Below are 19,760 nucleotides of genomic sequence, written 5' to 3'. Positions count from 1 at the left end.
TCTCTAATAATTTAATGAAACGTCAACGTTTTCACGCTTCGCGTGGGAGGGGGAAAACTGAATTCAAAGAAGGATTAAGAGACGAGAATGGTAAAACGATTCGTCTTCTTCCTCTAATAATTTAATGAACCGTCAAAGCTTACGCGCATCACACGGGCAAGGGAAAACTTAATTCAGACAAGGAAGAGTCGAGAATGGTACAAAGAATCGTCCACTTTTCGTTATAATTTAATTAAACGTCAAAGCTTCCGAGCTACGCGCGAGAAGGGGGAGGGGACGGGAACTCAATTCAGACAAGGATTAAGAGTCGAGAATGGTACAAAGAATCATCCCCTTTTCCTTATAATTTAATTAAACGTCAAAGCTTCCGCGCTACGCGCGGGAGGGGGGGGGGGGGACGGGAACTCAATTCAGACAAGGATTAAGAGTCGAGAATGGTACAACGAATCGTCTTCTTTCTCTAATAATTTAATGAAACGTCTAAGATTCCGCGCTTCGCGCGGGAGGGGGGGGGGGGGGGAGGAGGGGAACTGAATTCAGACAAGGATTAAGAGTCGAGAATGGAACAACGAATCATCTCCTTTCTCTAATAATTTCATTAAACTATGAAAGGCCAAAGCTTCCGTGCTTCGCGCGGGAGGGGGTAAACTGAATTCAGAGAAGGATTAAGAGTCGAGAATGGAACAACAAATTATATTTTTCTCTAATAATTTCATTAAACTATAACATGTCAAAGCTTCCGCGCTTTGCGCGGGAGGGGGAAAACTGAATTCAGAGAAGGATTAAGAGTCGAGAATGGAACTACAAATCGTCTTCTTTCTCTAATAATTAATGAAAGGTCAAAGCTTCCGCGCTTCGCGCGTCATTTGGGGGGGGGGGGGGGGGAGGGGGGTTAGCGAGCTACCCGCATATGATTTTTTGACATCTTTTCTCGTTTATTTTGGTTATAAATAACACTTTCACAAAATACATATTTTGCTCTAATTGTTGCTCGCTCGCTTCGCTCACTAGCCGAATTGTGAAACCAGAAAGTTACTTTTTTGGATAAGAGGCTATAGCCCCCCCCCCCCCGATGAAAATGTCAAAAATTGTAATGGTATGGTGCTTCTAATATGACCTTGAAAAAAAACGGTCGGCGCAATTTTCAAACTTCCGGCCCCCCCTATTGGAAAATCCTGGATCCGCGCCTGTGGAACAACCTCCTCCTCAATATTCGTAACGCCACGACGGTCGATTCATTCAAATCATTTCTGAAGACATTTATGTTCATTCAATAGTCTGTAATTATATGGTAGTTTATGTCAAATAATGTTATTTCTTTACTACAATAAAAGATCAAATTATTTAACTATTAGAATTGTGTTCATAATTTTAGGCTTATACCGAAAGGGTGGGTAGGGTAGCGTCCATCCGTCCAAAGCCCCCCCCCCCCCTTGTTCTCCCGAAAGTGTGCGTTGACTAGTCTTCCACATCAGTCGTTTATAATTTAATTTAAGGAATAGTAATTTAAGTCGTTTAAATTCAAATAATCAAAATATAAACAGATTAAAAATTAAATCAAACTAGTTTTTACGTAGTCTTGCAGATCAGGCGTTTATAAGAATTAAATCAATAAATAACAAGAAACACAATCAAATAACTATAATATCTAAAATGTCTAATAAAGGTGTTTACCTAGTCTTGCATATCAGTCGTTTATTTATTAAAATAACAAAAAATAATATTCATTTCTTTCTATGTATAGAATTCAGAAAGCCCCCCCCCCCCCCCGCTCGCTTATCCCGAAAGGGTGCATTATGGTGGTAGGCCTACTCCGTTATTTATTTATTTATTCGTTATTTCATTTGTAAAGACTGTTAAGCATGACTAGTTTACATCAAAAAAGAATTCTATACATAGAAAGAAATGGATATTATTTATTTGACCTTTTAAAAATATTTATTAAATTCATTAATTGATGCAAATCTTATAAACAACTGATCTTCAAGACTACGTAGAAGCTAGTTTGATTTAATTTTTAATCTGTTTCTATCTTGATTATTTGAATTGAAACGACCTAAATTACTATTCCGTAAATTATATTATAAACGACTGATGTGGAAGACTAGTCAACCATTTCGGCCAAACGGGGGGGGGGGGGGGGGGGGGCTTTCTGAATTCTATACATAGAAAGAAATGAATATTATTTTTTGTTATTTTAATAAATACACGACAATCCCAACGCACCCTTTCGGCCAAACCGGGGGGGGGGGGGGGAGGGCTTCGGACGAATGGTCTCATTCAAGTCAACGCGCCACAACGCGACGCTACCCACCCTTTTATCATATATATTATATCTCATTTTTTCATCATTGTATACGATTTGATTTCTGTTAATTCATGCATAATTACATCTTTAGATTAAGCATGTAATTCATTATATAATTGATTGCTGTAAAGCGTATAGAGAATTTATTATTATGCGCTATATGAAAAATGACTTCATTATTTATTATTTTATGGCTACAATTATGCATACAATCCCTGTTTTCTGCAGATGTGTAAAGAGACAACTCTCGGTAGGCTGGCTTGATCATTTGAAAAAAAAGTTGATGAGGGATTCAAGATCATTTATAAAGCATGTGATCTAAAGAGGATATTATGACTCCCAAAGAGGGTTGTTTGAATTATTCCCCCCCCCACTTGGATATTAAAGATACTATGCCCCTTTTGCAGCCAACCTCAAATTCTGTAGAACTTTGCAGGAATTATGAATATGTCATGTATGTCCTATCTGTGAAATGTAAACGTTAGCAGTGTCCTTATATTCAAATTATGCAAGGAAACCTGTTTACTTGCTAGACTTTCTAGACACTGTCAGACACTATTGTCAGTATTGAGTGAGTGATTGACATTTTTCTTCTTGGTAATAACATACATAAAATGAGCTGTAAAGGATTTGTCTCCATCAATAACCTACTTCTTGTAATGGCCAAAATTAAAGTGATTGAATCTTTGCGCAGCATAAAACGTACGACCATGCGGTACAATGGTCTGAAAATCAAGACTATTACTTATTGGCTCTCAAGCTCCCAAGTCGATTTGGTAACTAATAGTCGTTATTTTCCCACTTAAAGACATTTTCAAGCCCCCCTTTTTTTAAGGGGAGTTCTAAATTAGTATTATCTTTCAAATGCCATTGAAATTTAACCTTTTCATTTTTTGGGCCTGCAAATGGGACATAGTACTTTTAAAGGTATGGGAAATTTATATTTTGGAATATATGAACCAACAGAAAAATAAATATTCAGAAAAATGAGTAACTCCAATATAATCATATATCAAAGCATTGTGCCTGGTAAAGAGATCATTGTTTTCAATAAGGAAGACTGATTTCTATGACAAGACAGATTACACAAGCTTGTTGCCTTCTTAATGTATAACTGTCAAAGCTAATTAATTGAAGGTGATAGGCATTTCTTTTAACATATTTACGACAATGAAATACCTTGCCTGTTCACATAGTAAAAGGTCATGTTGGATATAAAGTTGGACCTAAAGTAAGAAATGGAATTGAAAATCTCAAGCACACAAACCTTGGGTGGGCTAGCCAGTTTGGCAGTTGAATCACCAGACCTCTCTTCTCCTTTTTCCTTGATCGACTGAAAATAAATTAAAGCATAGACTTAGTTACATTAAAATGTGAGTTCATACATTCATAACATGTATCTTATTTCCAACTTTATTCACAATTTGCTAACACTCAATCAGGCGTTTTATAGCGGCAACTCCATCATTCTTTTCTTTAAAACAAAATCGAAATGATTTTCTCCTTTAATAGAAAGTTGATCTTGGCACTGCAAGTAATAGATCTAATATTATATATTTTTCACCAATGATTCGGTTCTGAACATGTTATAGTTCAATTAATCAGCCCTGAGTATTTTCATACCATTCTTGTCCAGGCTTTGAGGGTGTCTTTAAGTCAGACATCTCCTGCGGTTTTCCAGTACAAATTCATGTATAACTGAATATTTTAAGCTACTTGTCCAAAAGCTAGACATTTTATATTTTCCGATCAATAAAAAGTTCCAACTGAAGCTACTAAAAGCAATGCACATTTGATAAGCTGTGACAAGATTTGTCATAGCATTTTGGCAATTTTATTCAAAATTAGTTTTATGAAAAGGGCTCTGATCTGCCCATTATATGATATTTATTGAATGAAGAACATTGTAATAAACTATAAAAATGCTTAAGAGCTTGGGTGTTATCGAGAAGCATATGAACACTGACATAACAGCAGTAAAATATCAAGCTGAAATCTTAAATCGATGCAAACTGGAGGGGGTGGGGTTCATGACATTCATAGAGAGCTTTCATCCAATTTCAGTTAAACCCTACTACACTGTTATGTGAGGACTGAATAACGTGGAAAGAGGGGACAAAACATTGAATACAAAATCAAAATCAACTTTGTTCTTCTTTTGAGGTGTTTGAAACTTTTAATATGCCTTAGTTTGGACATGGGAAAATACAAAGAAATAAATCTTCTTTAGCATTACAGCTACACGTGGACTTGGCAGCAGTGTTCAATGGCTACAAGTTATGCATATAAACAAGTTTCAAGTTTCAAGTTTCAAGTTTATTTGTCTTCCAGAAAACACATGTGACAAAATATAATAGAGTATAATCATAACAGTACAATGTAGAACAAAGGAAGACGAGGAGACCTTGGTTGAAGCACAGCTTGTTAAGTTAAGGCCCCCTCATATGATGTGACAAAGATAACTTATTTATGAATACAACAACAAATATGGAATATATAAAACTATTTACAAAATACTCTCAGAGAACAACTACCCAACGTTGCATCTAATATGATCTAATATGGACAAACCCAAGCCGACACCAAGTCGAGACATCAATGAGTTATTGCTCTCTGAGTGCAGAGGTCAAGTAGGAATATATGGTATATGTAGTATGTACAGATGAGAAAGAAGAAGAAAAAAGAAAAGGGATAAAGGGGGTTATATGTCAAAGTCAAGAATTAACGAAAAAAAGATCAAGAGTAGAGTTAAATATGCTACAGTACACTAACAATAAAGCTTGATAACACATTCATGTGTCATCGACATACTTGTCAAGAAAATATGACTTAAGTCTACGTTTAAAAACTGAGATACTTGAAGCATTTGTTATGGTAGTATCAAGTGAATTCCAGAACCTGGGGCCAGTGGACATTAGTGTATTCAAAGTGAAGGTTGTCCTTGCATATGGTAAATGGAGAGCAGAAGCCTGTCTAGTATTATAGCTGTGAATTTGGTTATTTCTTCTAAAGATTTGAGCAAGGGCAGGAGGGAGGTCTCCAGAGTGAATGCTAAACATGAGCATTCCAAGTTGCATTGAATATAGATCTTCTAGTTTTAGAATACTGTTTTCATAATAAAGTAGATTTGTATGTGCACGATAATTTGCTTTACAAATTATTCTAATAACCCGCTTCTGCACAACAAAAAGCCTGTGGATTTGAGTTTTGGATGATTTGCCCCATGCCAACATACCATAATTGATATATGATAAAATAAGAGTAGAGTACAAAATGAACAATACCTCTCGAGGTAAACATGATCTCAACTTATAAATAACACCAGTATTTTTTGACACCTCTTTACTTAATTTGTCCACATGAGTTTTCCAATTCAGTTTCTCGTCTATGTATATTCCAAGAAATTTCGTTGAAGTTACTCTCTCAATTGGGTTATTATTGAATGCCACTTCGCCTGGCAAAATATTAACTGAATTACTGAACAGTATATAATTAGTTTTCTGAAGATTCAAGGATAACTTATTAGCATTAATCCACTTCATTACTTTTCGAAACTCTTCATTAACAGTTTTCAACAATGTTTGTGGACATCTATGAGAAAAAAATACACTTGAGTCATCAGCAAAAAATATGAATGATAATACACTTGATGAGCGTTGAAAATCATTAATATACAAAATGAATAAAAGTGGTCCCAAAATGGATCCCTGGGGAACACCACATGTTACTTTTTGGGGACTAGAGTCAATTCCATTTAAGGACACATATTGCTTTCTTTCAGTTAGATAACTTCTAAACCAATCCAAGGCGACTCCCCTGACACCATAATGACATAATTTACTTAAGAGAATTTCATGGTCTACAGTATCAAAGGCCTTGGAAAAGTCTAAAAATGTACCAATGGTGTGTAAGCGACTATCTAAGGCAGAAGCAAGTTTATCTATAAGGTGTAAGATTGCATGTGTTGTTGTATGCTTCTCCCGAAAACCAAACTGATAATTACTGAAGACACATGTTTTGTTTAAAAATGTTATAGTTCTTACATAAATAATTTTTTCCAGAATTTTTGAAAAACAGGTTAACAAAGAAATCGGACGATAATTTGTCAGTAATTGAGAGTCACCTTTTTTAAAAATTGGTACAACTTTTGCTATCTTCATGTTTATCGGTACAACTCCGCTTGACATAGACAAATTAAAAATATGAACTAGTGGTTGAAGGATACCGACAATAACTTGCTTAATAAGTTCGTTCCCAATATGATCATACCCAGGACTTTTCTTGTTCTTGAGGGCTCTAACAATACCAAGCAATTCTTCTTCATTTGTGGGCACCAGAAATAAACTTTGCATGTTAGGTTCTACTAAGTAATCATGAAAATCAGTTTGACTGTTAGGAATATTTTTTTTCAGATTCGGACCAATATTACAAAAATATTCATTAAACTTTTCCACTATAATATTTTTATCTTCAACCATTTGGTCATCTATATTCATTTGTATTATACTTGTTACTTTAGATGCTTTTTGAAATACATTTCTTATCACCTTCCACGTGCCCTTGATATTATTGTAAGTTGCTTTAAACTGTGCTAAATAGTATTGTTTTTTGGCTGCACGCAGCACAGAAGTCAGAGTATTTCTGTAAACGGAATATTTCCTTTTTAGAGCTACCGTCCCTGCTTTCTTATACTTATAAAACAGCTCATTTTTCTTATTTATTGATTTCAGCATAGCATTGGTGACCCACGGCATACGTGGAGTTCTTCTACGGTTGTTTTTACTCTTTACTACTGGAATATTAGCATCATACAACAATAAAAACCTATTCATGAAAATATCGAAGGCACTCTCATCACACTGATTCAAAAGAACATCACTCCAGTTTGTCGCCAATAACGCCTCTCTAAACTGATTAATATTTTCTGGGGTGTTTCTTCTAACATAAATGTTCTTATGGGTGACTACAAGTTTTTTTCCCAAAGGAATTACAGTATACACAGGAAAATGGTCAGACAAGTCCGACACAACAATAGTAGATAAGGGAAAAGGTTGTAAGTTACTAAAGATATTGTCAATTAGAGTAGCAGAGGAAGCACACTGCACTGCACACTGCACACTGCATTCTGTAGTAGCGTAATTTAAGAGCATTTATAAAGTATGTGATCCCAACAGGACCCAAAAGAGGGTTGTTTAGAGTTGTTTCCCGAAGGGGATATTAAAGGTACATGTATGGAAATTTGTGTTCTTGGAATATATAAACTGTCAGATAAAAAAAACCTTTCGAAAGACAAGTAACCCCTATACGATCATATATCTAAACATTGTGCCTGGTATCTAAGTACACACAGAGATCATTGTTATCCATTGGAAAGACTTATTTTTCTGACAAGGCAGATTGACAAGCTTTTTGCCTTGTTATTATATACATGTAGCTTTCACAGCTATTTAACTGAAGGTGATATGTATTTTTACCATATGTATGGCAACTAAAAATCTTGCCTGTTCATATAGTAAAAGGTCATTTTAGGTATAAACTTGGACCCAAAGTAAGAAATGGAATTGAAAATCTCAAGCACACATACCTTGGATGGGCCAGCCAGTTTTGTAGTTGAATCATCAGACCTTTCTCCAACTTTCTGCTGAGTTTCCCCCAGGAGATGTTTTAGGTATTGGAACATTGTGTTTTGGAATAATGAACCTTAACAAAAATAAACTTTTAAAAAAATGGAGAGGAGATCATTTTTTGTAATGGGGAAGACTGATTTCTCATACTAGGCGGATTACCCAGGGTCTTTTTGTTTTTAATTTATAGCTACCACAGCTACTTGAATGAAGTTAATAAGATTTTTTTGTCCATACTTGTGACAACGAAATACCATTTTGGCTGTTCTTACAGAAAAAGGTCCTGTTGGGTATAAACGTGGAACTAAAGTAGGAAATGGAATTGAAAATTTCATTCACACAAACCTTGAATGGGGAGGACAATTCTGTAGGTGAATCGTCAGATCTCTTTCCTTCTTTTTGTTCCATCAACTGAAAAGAAATTAAAGCATATTTACATTATAATGTTACGTCCTTCCAACTTTATTACAAATTAATTACATACATGTAGTAGGGTTTAAATATCTACGTCCAGAAAGGTACACATGAAAACTGCAAGTTCAGCATAACATAAAGTTCATTTCCTCACAAATTATAATGTTCCGAACTCTAAACTCCTCCGAAATCTATGAAATTATTTGAATTCGCACTACATAGGAATGAACATTTTCAGACGCTTTTCAAACTTGAAAAGTTGTAGAGTCACTCCTGGGTTACTTCTTTGACCTAAACCAAGCGAGCTGAGATAAAACAGGTGGTATTCTGGTTCCATTCACATACCTTGGCCTGCTCTTTAGGCTTCGTAGCTGGATCGTCAGCCATCTTTGATATCTACAAGATAACCTGCATGGAGGATAGAAATAGAATTCAGGTTGACAGACAGTGGTAAAATCTATCGTTTATGGCAGCAAGAGCACTTGTCAAGCAAGAAGATGCGGTGACTGTCCTAATCTTATTTTGCCTGATTCGATTGGTTAAAAGGGAAATTCCAGTTTGGCATCAAGTTGACTTAAACAGAAGCCTACAATGTATTACAAACAAGAGAAGCTGGTCAGTGACATCCAGTTTGAGGGGGAAAAATTATTTACTTATTAACAATGTTATGGGTTTCAAAGTTGCCATACATCCATCACAAATTGGCAGCTCTATGACATATACCAATCTAATTTGCGTTCTATATATCAGAAATTATTTTATGTTCATATTGATGTTATGTATGATAACATCATTATAATGTAAAAGGCTTATCATATCAGAATTGCAGTTTTCATGCAAATACTTTCTCTATCATAGTAAATTACACCATAGTTCTTGTGTAGGCCTACAGTCATGACTGTAGCAGGAATGAAACTTACACGTTAGAGGGTTATAAGCTGTTATAAGGTGTTTTTCTTAAATGTAAAGACCAGTATTGAAATGCCCCAATTATAAAAAAAAAAATGAACTGGAAGCTCTTATTACCAATCATGTGGAAGTATATGTTTTGACTAATACATGATGATACAAATTTTGCCGGGAAACCGCCTATTAATTGATATATTTGGTAAATTAGTTTATCTATTGGTATGTGAGAGATAAACGCACGTGTCGCGCACGTGTGCGTAGTCCCATATACATCTTTATGTGTACAGTGCTTGTAACTTTACGAAGACTGGGCAATATTTCTTATCATTTTGATGATTCCAGAACCTTGCAGTACACACTAATACTTATATTCTAGATGATCAACCTTTTCTGATCGATTCCACAACGTTTCTTTCACAATGCAATCGCATGACCACAACTGGTCTTTATCTTTAATAAGAAAAAGTATTCATATATCCCTGTGTTTTAAACTCGGCATGTGTGTAGAATGCACAGGCCTCTTATCCAAAGTTAGAATCGGCAGAGGCACACGGCCGTCTTAGGAGACTTTCTCCCATTTGAGAGCTCGTCTTTTATAATGAAGACTTACATGTAGTATACAAAATAACAAAAGAAACAACGTCCCTGCCAAATTTTGCGTGTGGATCATAGCAGAAAATACTTTAAAACCAAAACTAGACAGTCAAAAGGGGTACTTTTTCTTGAGTAATCTGTTCATCATATTGTCATTTTGAGCTGAGGCATTTAGCAGCAAACTTATGTAAACAAAACAAATTGGTGTCCCAAATGGGAACTTAACAAAAGTCTCTGACATTAGAGATAGCCATGGACATTTACTGATAGTACAACCTTGTATAGTCAGTCAAAATCTGGTTTAACAAATAATTGCAACAAAAGATTATTGAACGGTTTCCAGTAGTGTTTGACATCAGGAAGAACATACTAAAGAAGATTCGACCCCAGGAAAGTGGTTATTTTCAAAATGCCGTACAAGATGGCCGCCAATACTTTATAATAGCCATAAATCATGATATATCCATCTAATAGACGTGACTTTGGTATCTAGGATTTGGGAGACGTACGTTATGGCCACCAGGAAACCTGAATATTACAAGATGGCATCCAAAATGGCCGCCAGTCTCTTAAATATATACAGTAAAGCTATAAATAGCAAGTTTAAAAATTTGTTTCAGATGTAAGGATAAACACTGGTATGTTTTGAAATAAAAGTCGCGATGTAATGTTAGTGTCTACACCTAGGCTTCAGGGGTCGACAAATCCATTATACTGAATAAAATGTGCTATGACCACCACCCGCAAATTCATGATGGTGTCCAAAATAGCCAATAAATAACTTTCATGACAGGATTTGGGTGTGTGTGTGTGTTTTGTGTTTTTTTTTTTTAAATAGACAAGTATGCAGTTGTGAAGATTAAATGTATTTTTGAGGTATGGGTTTTCATTGATATATACAAAAAGAATACATTCTTAGTTTTGTAGGTTGGTTGTTACTGTGTTCTCCAATTTGGCTGCTGGCACTGGCATGAATGCAAGAAACATGTGTCATCGAGGTGGACATGGTCGCCTTAGAGAAGTAATTTACACTTTCCTTCATTTAGCCGTCCAAAATGGCCTGCGGCATTTGGAAACAACATTGAATCATTAGCTCCAGTATGACATTGGTTTCTATCCCCTGTTTGCCGGAAGAGAGTAATTGACCAACTTAATTGTCTTAAAGCAGACAGGAATCATGACAGCATAATCCCTTAAATCCCCAAAAGAGAGTTATTAATCCTATAACAAATGTCTTTCGTAATTTGTTAAAATGTGAGTTTATACATCTAAAAATGTAATTGATAACTTTGGTAGCCTTATGTTTCGAGATAGAGTCCAAGATTTCCAACATTATGGCAATCAAGATGGTTTACTTTTTCCTGATTAAGTGACTTTAAGAAGTTTTGGGTCATACTGACTGTTGTTTGAATCATCGTTCAATTTACCCGGCATGGTTCCCATTATCTGTTAATTTTGGACTCGTGTAGAGCATTTACATTTGTATCAATGTAAACGTCACCCTACCAAACTTTTATTTTTTTCTTCAAAAGAGGATGGACCATAATTAGACATAATAAGCAGGGCTGTCAACCCTCCGTCATGGAGTCTCACGCCACCACGCTCATTCTCCCGCCGCCCCAAAAGCTGGTAGCGGGAGATTCCCGCCACTACGCATTCTTCCCGCTCTCCCGCCAAACCGTACCGTATACCAAAACAATTTTTTTTTCAATTGTGCTCTTCCCCCCTCCCCCACCTCTTATTCAGCGGCTGGCTGAGTCGTTGCGAATTTTTCCCGCTTATTCAGCGGCTGGCTGGATTTGGCACTTAATATTTTCTCAAAAAAAAAATCTCCCTCTAAGCAGTTTTCCAGAGTTGACAGCCCTGACTAAGTACCCCTAGGACTTTTAGCAAAATTGCATAAGACCAATACTTAAAAAGCATGGAATAGAACGGGATAATCATTTTGCAGTAGGCCAATTTAAGACCTATAAAATTATATCCATATTAAAGAAGTGTTATGACAATGTCACAATGAATGAATGAAAGAAAATCCAAAGAAAAACATATCAAGTGGAACATTTAACATGCAGCCTTACGGCCTCCCAATCTCTCACATATCTCCTCTCCAGCGCATCCAAAATTCAGCAGCTAGATTGATCACATTAAGTAGGAAATATGACCATATATCACCGGTTCTTTGCTTACTTCATTGGCTACTGGTCCATTCTCGCATTACTTTCAAGATCCTACTTGTTTCATACAAAGTAGCACATAACCTTGCCCCTAAATATCTTCTTGACCTAGTCTCCCTTTGATCCTTCTCTTCTACCAGAAATCACAAATTCAAGGAAAAGTATTCCAGAGACAACACTTTTATGAAAAACAACTGGGTAAATGTTTTTTCTTCAAATATGGCCCTAGTATAAATTCGCGGTTGTCTGTATTTATTATATGGCTATGAATAATACTCATTTCGAGGCGTTCAGTTTATAAAAAGTCAATTTTTGTCGCTCGCTTCGCTTGCAAATGAATCGTCAGAACATTACACTCAACGACAAAGTATGATGTAAAGCAGTGCCTACATTCAAATTCATGTAAAGATAGAAACAATGTCGAAAATGATCCTTGATAACGTATTAACTAGAATATTTTGGATTCAATGTCTCTAGTGTATTTATCAAACTTTGTGGGTTTTCCTGTTTTCTGGAAGTGTCATTTTTATTTGTGCCCCCTCTTTAAGATGTTCCACCACCTTTGAGATACAGTTATTTCAACAGTGCTTCCATAGGTATTGGTTTTCTTATAATATTATAGAAAAATAGTCGGCCTACAAACATTAAGTTTGCTATGCCATTAATATGTAAAACATTGAAATCTAGATAATCAGAAATACATGTACACACGTGGGGGAAGAGAGAGAGAGAGAGAGAGAGAGCAGAGGGAGAATAAGAAAGACGCTGAGGGTATCTAATACATACATAGCAAAAGCGCCTCAGTTTATACACAAGAAAATAGAAGAAAAATATACTGCTCAAATTCCGCTTCATTCACATCGGAAAATTATATGACCTTCTTTTCTCCTCATGTTTGCCTCTAACACTTCCTCCACAAAGTTATAAATACACCCCATACTATATAATCTACCCACATACAATCCTTTGTTCTCTTTTACATTTTTATCTCACTTCCGTGTTTAAAATCCCAATTTGTTCATACTCAATCAAAGCAGCACACGATATAATCTCACCCAAGCTAGACTTCAGCTGCTATTCTAACCTTCGATAATGACAACTTTGTTGGAAGAAGAAAAATTCATCAATATCTACTCCTAATTTGTGCTTCAGACGCAATCAAAATGGCACCGAGTTGCATAGCGTCGAACTTCAAACTAATGCGCATTTGGCAGTGATATGCATGTACACTTTCTAGAGCAACTCACATTATATGCATGCATACAATGCAAACGAAATGGCAAGCAAGAAGAAAAGAATATGACAATTGATAGGCACCGTTGCACTTTGTAAATAAAATGATATGAATATGAATAACAGCAGGCTTCTATTTGGGACCACGTTTCATTAATCGCCGTATCAGTGACAAGGTAGAAATCTGATAATATAATATGCTACTGAAATCCTTGCATTTTTCAATTGGCTGTGAACAATTTTGTTACAGCAGTTTGGCACTTGAAATTGATAACAAGTTTAAAGAAGATTGGGCCTAAAAAAACATTTTAGCGCTAGCCATAGGATGCGAATGATCTTGCTTTTCAATGGACGTGTTAAAACATTTTATGCATACTTTTTTAAACAAAAGTTTCTCTTGACGACTGAAAAACTCGCCAGAGGGTTTCCCGACATGAAAATGAATCGTCGGAACATTACACACAACGACAAAGTATGATGTGGAAGCAGTACCTACATGCAGATTTATGTAAAGATAGAAACAATTTCGAAGATGATCCTTGATAATGTATTATCTAGAATGCGGGCCCAGGTTCAATGTTCACCCTTTGTGGGTTTTCCCTCCTGGTTTTTTTTAAGTGTCCTTTATGATGGTGCCCCTCCCTTTTAAAGATGCTCCATCACCCTTGATATACATTTATGTCACCAGTGTTTCCAATTTATAGGTTCTCTGTATTTGATATATGCTACTGGAATCTTGCCATTTAATTTGTCGTGAACACATTTGTTACAGTAATATGACACTTGTTATTCAATTTAAATGAAAACAGAGCCTAAAAAGATTAGCATTAGTCATGGGGTGTGAAAGATCTTGCTTTTCGTGGACGTGTTAACACATTTTATGCATAATTTTTTTAACAAATTTCTCTTGACGACTTATAAACTCGCCAGAGGGTTGCACGACGTGAACACAATTATTTGCGGGGACCCACCGCACCAGAGTCGTGTTTCCGAGAGTAAGCACTTCCTTCGTCAAGCTGGGGTTTACACTGCGCAGTAGCAAACTACGCACCTATACGACGTTTCGTTAAACGTTTCGGGATAACAAAATGTGTGTGTGGACACGCTGTATATGTCTATTAACATGATAAAAACAGATATTCAGGAGCAGAAATGATGCGTAGCAGTTTGTACAAAAAATAAATCGAATAGTTAATGGCCAAGAGAACAACAAGTTTAAATATAAAAGTTTGTATTTCAAATCCAATAGAACGATGCAAAATGAAAGAGATAAAAAATGCTATGATATGACCATGGAAGTTATTTGTGTTTGCTTTTGTGTGTGTGTAGTAGAGAGATGAAATTGAGAAACATTAGTATGAAAATGATAGAAATTGTGAGGACGGAAAGGACATGTAGAGAGTTCATGAGATAGATAATAAGAGCGACATTTAATTTTTTTCCTTCTTTTTAACACGCAAAAATTGAATTAACATGCGACTTCGAAGTATAGTGTGCAGTGCGAGTGGAAATCCTAGTAATGAATTTAAACTTTAAACTTCTTATCTGTCACATACACTCTCGTACAGAGTGTTAAACCTAAGCAATGTCATTATGCTCCATGCCTTTCTAACTACCCAGTACTACAGCACACCCCCTAACCACTGCGTCATACCTTCATAGCTTACCCGAGTATTACAACATTCCAACAGAGTGTGGAATCATGTCATGCTTTATGATATGGAGGTCAAAGGTGATCATATTCTACTCAATCTGATAATTTATGCATATAAGAATGTGTCATCGCTCGCTTTCAGGTAGGCACACAATGGAATATCATATGAACGGGTTTTTTTTCCACCTTTGCGTAGGCCTACTCCATATGAGTGCACAAATAGAAAGGAAGACAAATACAGATCTGATGTCATCATGACTACTACATGAGAACACCTTTTCTGAGGCTCTGAAACTGTTTACGGAACAATGGACGTTTAAATGCACGTGATTTTGCTAATGTGAAGAGTCATATGAAGTATTAGATTTAAGCGCTCTTTTATACCTTTTTGCTTACATTACACCAAAAAAGGGCAGTCTGTTGCATATAAGGAACAGATGTATTCCCAGCAAACAAGGTGTGTACTAAATAAACACCGTCTGATGTCTGTATGAAAGCTTGCCTTTTAAGTTTAACTTTATACCTCCTTATCACCACTGTTTCTTTCTTCTCACGCATCCAACGGTTTGCCCACCTTTAATACTCAGAGAGTAAGAGAGAGAATGTGTGAGTCAGAGGGAGAGGACTGTAGAGAGAGACAGAGAGAGAAAGTTCGAGCTTGGAGAGGGTGGGTTGGATCCCCCAAATAATATTCCATTTAAAAGAAAAAGATTCCAGCCCGGACAAATTTAATGGCGGATATTGTTTGAAATATATATTAAATTATTTTGTATAGAGTTTATTGAACTCAGCCTTACAGCGAGGGAAGAGCCTAGTAATTATCGGCTTGTATCTCATATTCTAGTTTCCGTTGCATTTTGTTACTGATCTTTACAGGTCAGAAGATATTTACAATTTGTAAAGTTGATCATCCCAACTTTCTTTCTGTTTCTTTTTCATTACTTGCCTATTCTCTTATCAACTCTCTCTCTCTCTCTTTGTTTCTTTTTCTTTTCGCCTGTCGCTTAGTTAATCTAGATCAATTTCCCAATTAAAACTCAGCTACTTTATAGCCCACCACATAACAATTGCTCTAGCTATGTCCCTCCTCCCCCCCCTCTCTCACTCGTTCTCTCTCTTCTATAACTAGCTTTTCGCTCACACACTCTCTCTCTCTCTCTCTCTCCGTGTCTCTCTCTGTCTCTCTCTCTGTCTCTATCACATGCCAATCTTTCAATCAATTGGTTATGCCATACAACTTGTTGTTCCGCCATTGACTTGGTCTATGGCAAAAATTACCGAAACAACATTATTTGGATGATTGCATTTATTACTGAATAAACAGGTTTCATGATCCCTAAATACATTCAAAGGTTTGCCCCCTTTTTTGGCTCAGTGAGTTAGAGATAAAGAGAGGGAGAGGGAATGTGTGAGTCAGAGAGAGAGGTAGTAAGAGAAAGCTTTAGTTTAGATAGAGTGGGTTTGGATTCCCCAAATATTATTCCAATTAGATTCCCAGAACAAATGTTTGGTGAGTATTTCAACAAAACAAACAATTATTAGTATTTTCTTTTAAAATTTTAATTACTTTTTTTTAAAGTTCTGATCAACCTCAATCTTATAGCGAGGGAGGAGCCTGGTAATTATCGGCTTATATTTCTAATTTAAGTCCCTTTGCATTTTATTACTGCACTTTATAGGTCAGAAGATAATTAAAAAATGTCAGCTTGCTCATTCCCACTTTCCTACTGTTTCGTTTTCAATACTTGAATACTTGCCTACTCTCTTATTCACTCTCTCTCTCTGTTTTCATCTCTTTTCACCTGTTCAATTGCTGTCGCTTAGTTAATCTTGATCAATTTCCCAATTTTAACTCTACTTCATAGCCGATTTATAGATCAAAACATTACAACTGCTCTATTCATGTCACTCCTCCCCCGTCCTCTCTCATTCTTCTATTACTACCTTTTCTCTCACCCCTCTCTCTCTCTCCTTCTTTCTCTCCCCGCGTCTCTCTCCCTCTATCACATACCAATCTCTCTACCAATTGGTTATGCCATACCGCTTTCTTTTTCTCATTTACAGCATGGGGGGGGGGGGGGGGGGGGGGGGGTAAGGGGGAGAGGATGTTTTTTTAGGGCGAGGGGAGGGTGTTTTAGGCGGAGAGAGAGAGTTTGTGGTATTTTAAGTTCTATTGTTTCCGTTCTGTCATTATTTGTCATATTATTCGAAACGAATGAGCTCGTTTTGTATTTTCTATAAAATCTAATTTTGCTTTCCATGAATTCGTTGAATAGAACCTAGTAACTCCATGAATAGAAGCACAATAAATAATATTAACTAAAAATAAAATGTGAAGGATATAGGTGAGGGTGTTCTTTCGTATGTTGTTTACGTATGTGGGTGTGCATGTGTACGTGTGAGGACGAGTGGGTTGCTTAGTTGGGTTTGGGTAGTAAGGATGAGGTTATGATTTGTTGTATATTTTAACCGATTTCAGTCAATTTCGGTTATGTTTTTGTCGTAATGTATTAAGTTAATCAAATTGTTATTACGATGAGAAAGAATTGTTTTTTGAAGAATTTGTTGTATTGTTTTGATATTGAATGTAATCTAAATAAATAATTACGGGGAAAAAGTATGTGCGTGTGTGTGTGTTAATTTTCTTTTTTTCAAACTTGTATCCATATTATGAAATAACCCGGGTGTGGAACGGACCTTTAACGTCACCATCCGAAAGACGTGACTCAGTTTCGCAAACCCGGTTCCTATTAGAGACAGTACGTAGACGAAGTCAGAGAACATAGACATTATGATTACCAACTCACATCACTAATAAGGGCACTGATAATGATGACACTTAACAATAGGCCTATTTACTTTTGACAGGTATTCATCTCATATTTAATTTATACAAAACTTAATAACAGTACTACTTTGATGTATTTCAGGAATAGGTCTATACAAAATACAAATAAATTTACATCATATCTTGAGAAAAGAAATACATGAAGTACTGACAACAATTCTTACAATTCATCTCGGGAGTATCAAAATACAAATGCATATAAACCTCTAATACAGTACCTTTAGAAGACAAACAAAATCTGTTATAATTGTCGTCTACTTATAGATATCTTTTAGAAATTTGCAATCACATTTCACATATATATATTTCAGTATGTTTAAAGAAGAACCCATTACTTAGGGCCTTTATGTTTTTCATCACAGGTACGATATTTTGTTGAGATATCCTGACGATTAAAAATTAATGACATATGTTTGGGATTCTCTTTTATCAAAACCTATAGACACTGTGCAAGATATCAAGCATATTTGGCGATTACATGAAAATAAAATTCACTTGGCAAAGTGAATGACTCAATGAGAATGATTGAAAGAGCTCCAGAAATATCATCCTCGTGTGCAGTAATACTTACTAGCAATATAACATTTCATAAACATTTTCTTTGTATCACTAAAAGGCTCGATCAGATAATACGCAGCAAAAAAGGGTTTTTAAATATTTGTTTTATGGTGACGGAAGGTGTAGTACGCTTCCCAAAATGTATGTTTGTGTACTACAGAGCTCAAGCAATATGCGCAAGTCCCTTGTTGTGCGAAGTTGCTATTAGTGTATACGTTTAAAAAAACGCGGCTCACGCGGCTGCTTTATTTTCCCGGCAGTTTACTGCGCTATATATACCCGAACAAGCCTTTACCTGTTGAATAACTGGAATGCACATGCATTCAACATTTTATATATTGACATACATGTATGAAGATAGTATTCATGACGGACAGAAGAGTACACTATAAAGAGAATGAAATAATTTCAGCACACACACTTTTGAAAGACTGGAATATCAAAGGAAATTAAAATGGAAGGCTGTTATTAACCAAATGAAAGACTTTTGGCACAATCTTTGAAGGAATTCTCTCAAGTATCAATAACAGATATTAGAGCATTCATAGTTTCATAACGAACACTAAAGAGATATTTAAATGTATACATTTCACTGTTTGACATGATATATGGATAATAGGAGATTGTAATTTACACGTTTGAAATACACAGATCACAATTTACAAAATAGAAAATACTTTAGGATATCTATCCTTGTAATAACATGTAAAACTTAAAAATGTCTTCATGGAATATATCAAAATATGTGTAAAACAAAGCTTGTTCTGCTTGTTAGTGTCGGTTTGCATGGTGATGTAGATATACAGTAGGTTTGCGGGTGCACCATGTGTGAGAGAGAGAGAGGGTTGAGGAGTCCTGAAAAGGACTCTGACTCAGTAATCTTTCTTGGGGGTGTGGTAGTCCTGAAAAGGACTGTTTGTTATCTTTCTTAGCATATAGTCCTAAGGAGAACTATAGCGCTTGGAGAGGATGAGTGGCTGACGACGGATAGTCAACCACGTCGAGCCACTCATCCTCTCCAAACGCTATAGTTCTCCTTAGGACTATATGCTAAGAAAGATAACAAACAGTCCTTTTCAGGACTACCACACCCCCAAAAAAGATTACTGAGTCAGAGTCCTTTTCAGGACTCATCAACCCTCTCTCTCTCTCTCACACATGGTGCACTCGCAAAGCTATTGTAAAGCTTGTTCTCTTATTTGTTTATATCTGAACGCTCAACATTATATCTGCACACATAGGATATATATATAGCCGGTAGCAATTTCACTACCTTATTTTTAATATTTGATTGTAATCATGTTATGTACAGAATATGGCAATCCAACTTTTGCACCCTTCTATAGGCAATACTTCAAACTATTAATGATAATGAAAAAGCTTTTATGTAGATAATTTCCTCACTGCAGAATATTTTGTAACAATTCGCAATCGTATTTCACAC

The 19,760-nt window shown here is 36.0% G+C and overlaps 1 protein-coding gene across 1 annotated transcript in view; it reads right to left on the bottom strand.

Annotated features, from left to right (window-relative positions):
- LOC115921148 (centrosome-associated protein CEP250-like) overlaps positions 1-8,759 on the bottom strand; it is a 30,882-nt gene extending 22,123 nt beyond the window's left edge. The window contains exons 1-3 of the mRNA XM_030978293.1: positions 8,692-8,759; positions 8,278-8,343; positions 3,576-3,641 (exon numbers count right to left, since the gene is read on the bottom strand). Coding sequence (XP_030834153.1) covers positions 3,576-3,641; positions 8,278-8,343; positions 8,692-8,733 — 174 coding nt within the window. The 5' untranslated portion in view covers positions 8,734-8,759. The remainder of the gene's footprint in view (positions 1-3,575; positions 3,642-8,277; positions 8,344-8,691) is intronic.
- Positions 8,760-19,760: the final 11,001 nt, after the last annotated feature.

The sequence above is a fragment of the Strongylocentrotus purpuratus genome, unplaced genomic scaffold, assembly GCF_000002235.5.
Source record: "Strongylocentrotus purpuratus isolate Spur 01 unplaced genomic scaffold, Spur_5.0 spur5_contig_812, whole genome shotgun sequence".
Taxonomy (NCBI): Eukaryota; Metazoa; Echinodermata; class Echinoidea; order Camarodonta; family Strongylocentrotidae; genus Strongylocentrotus; species Strongylocentrotus purpuratus.
This window is presented reverse-complemented; position numbering and strand designations above follow the sequence as displayed.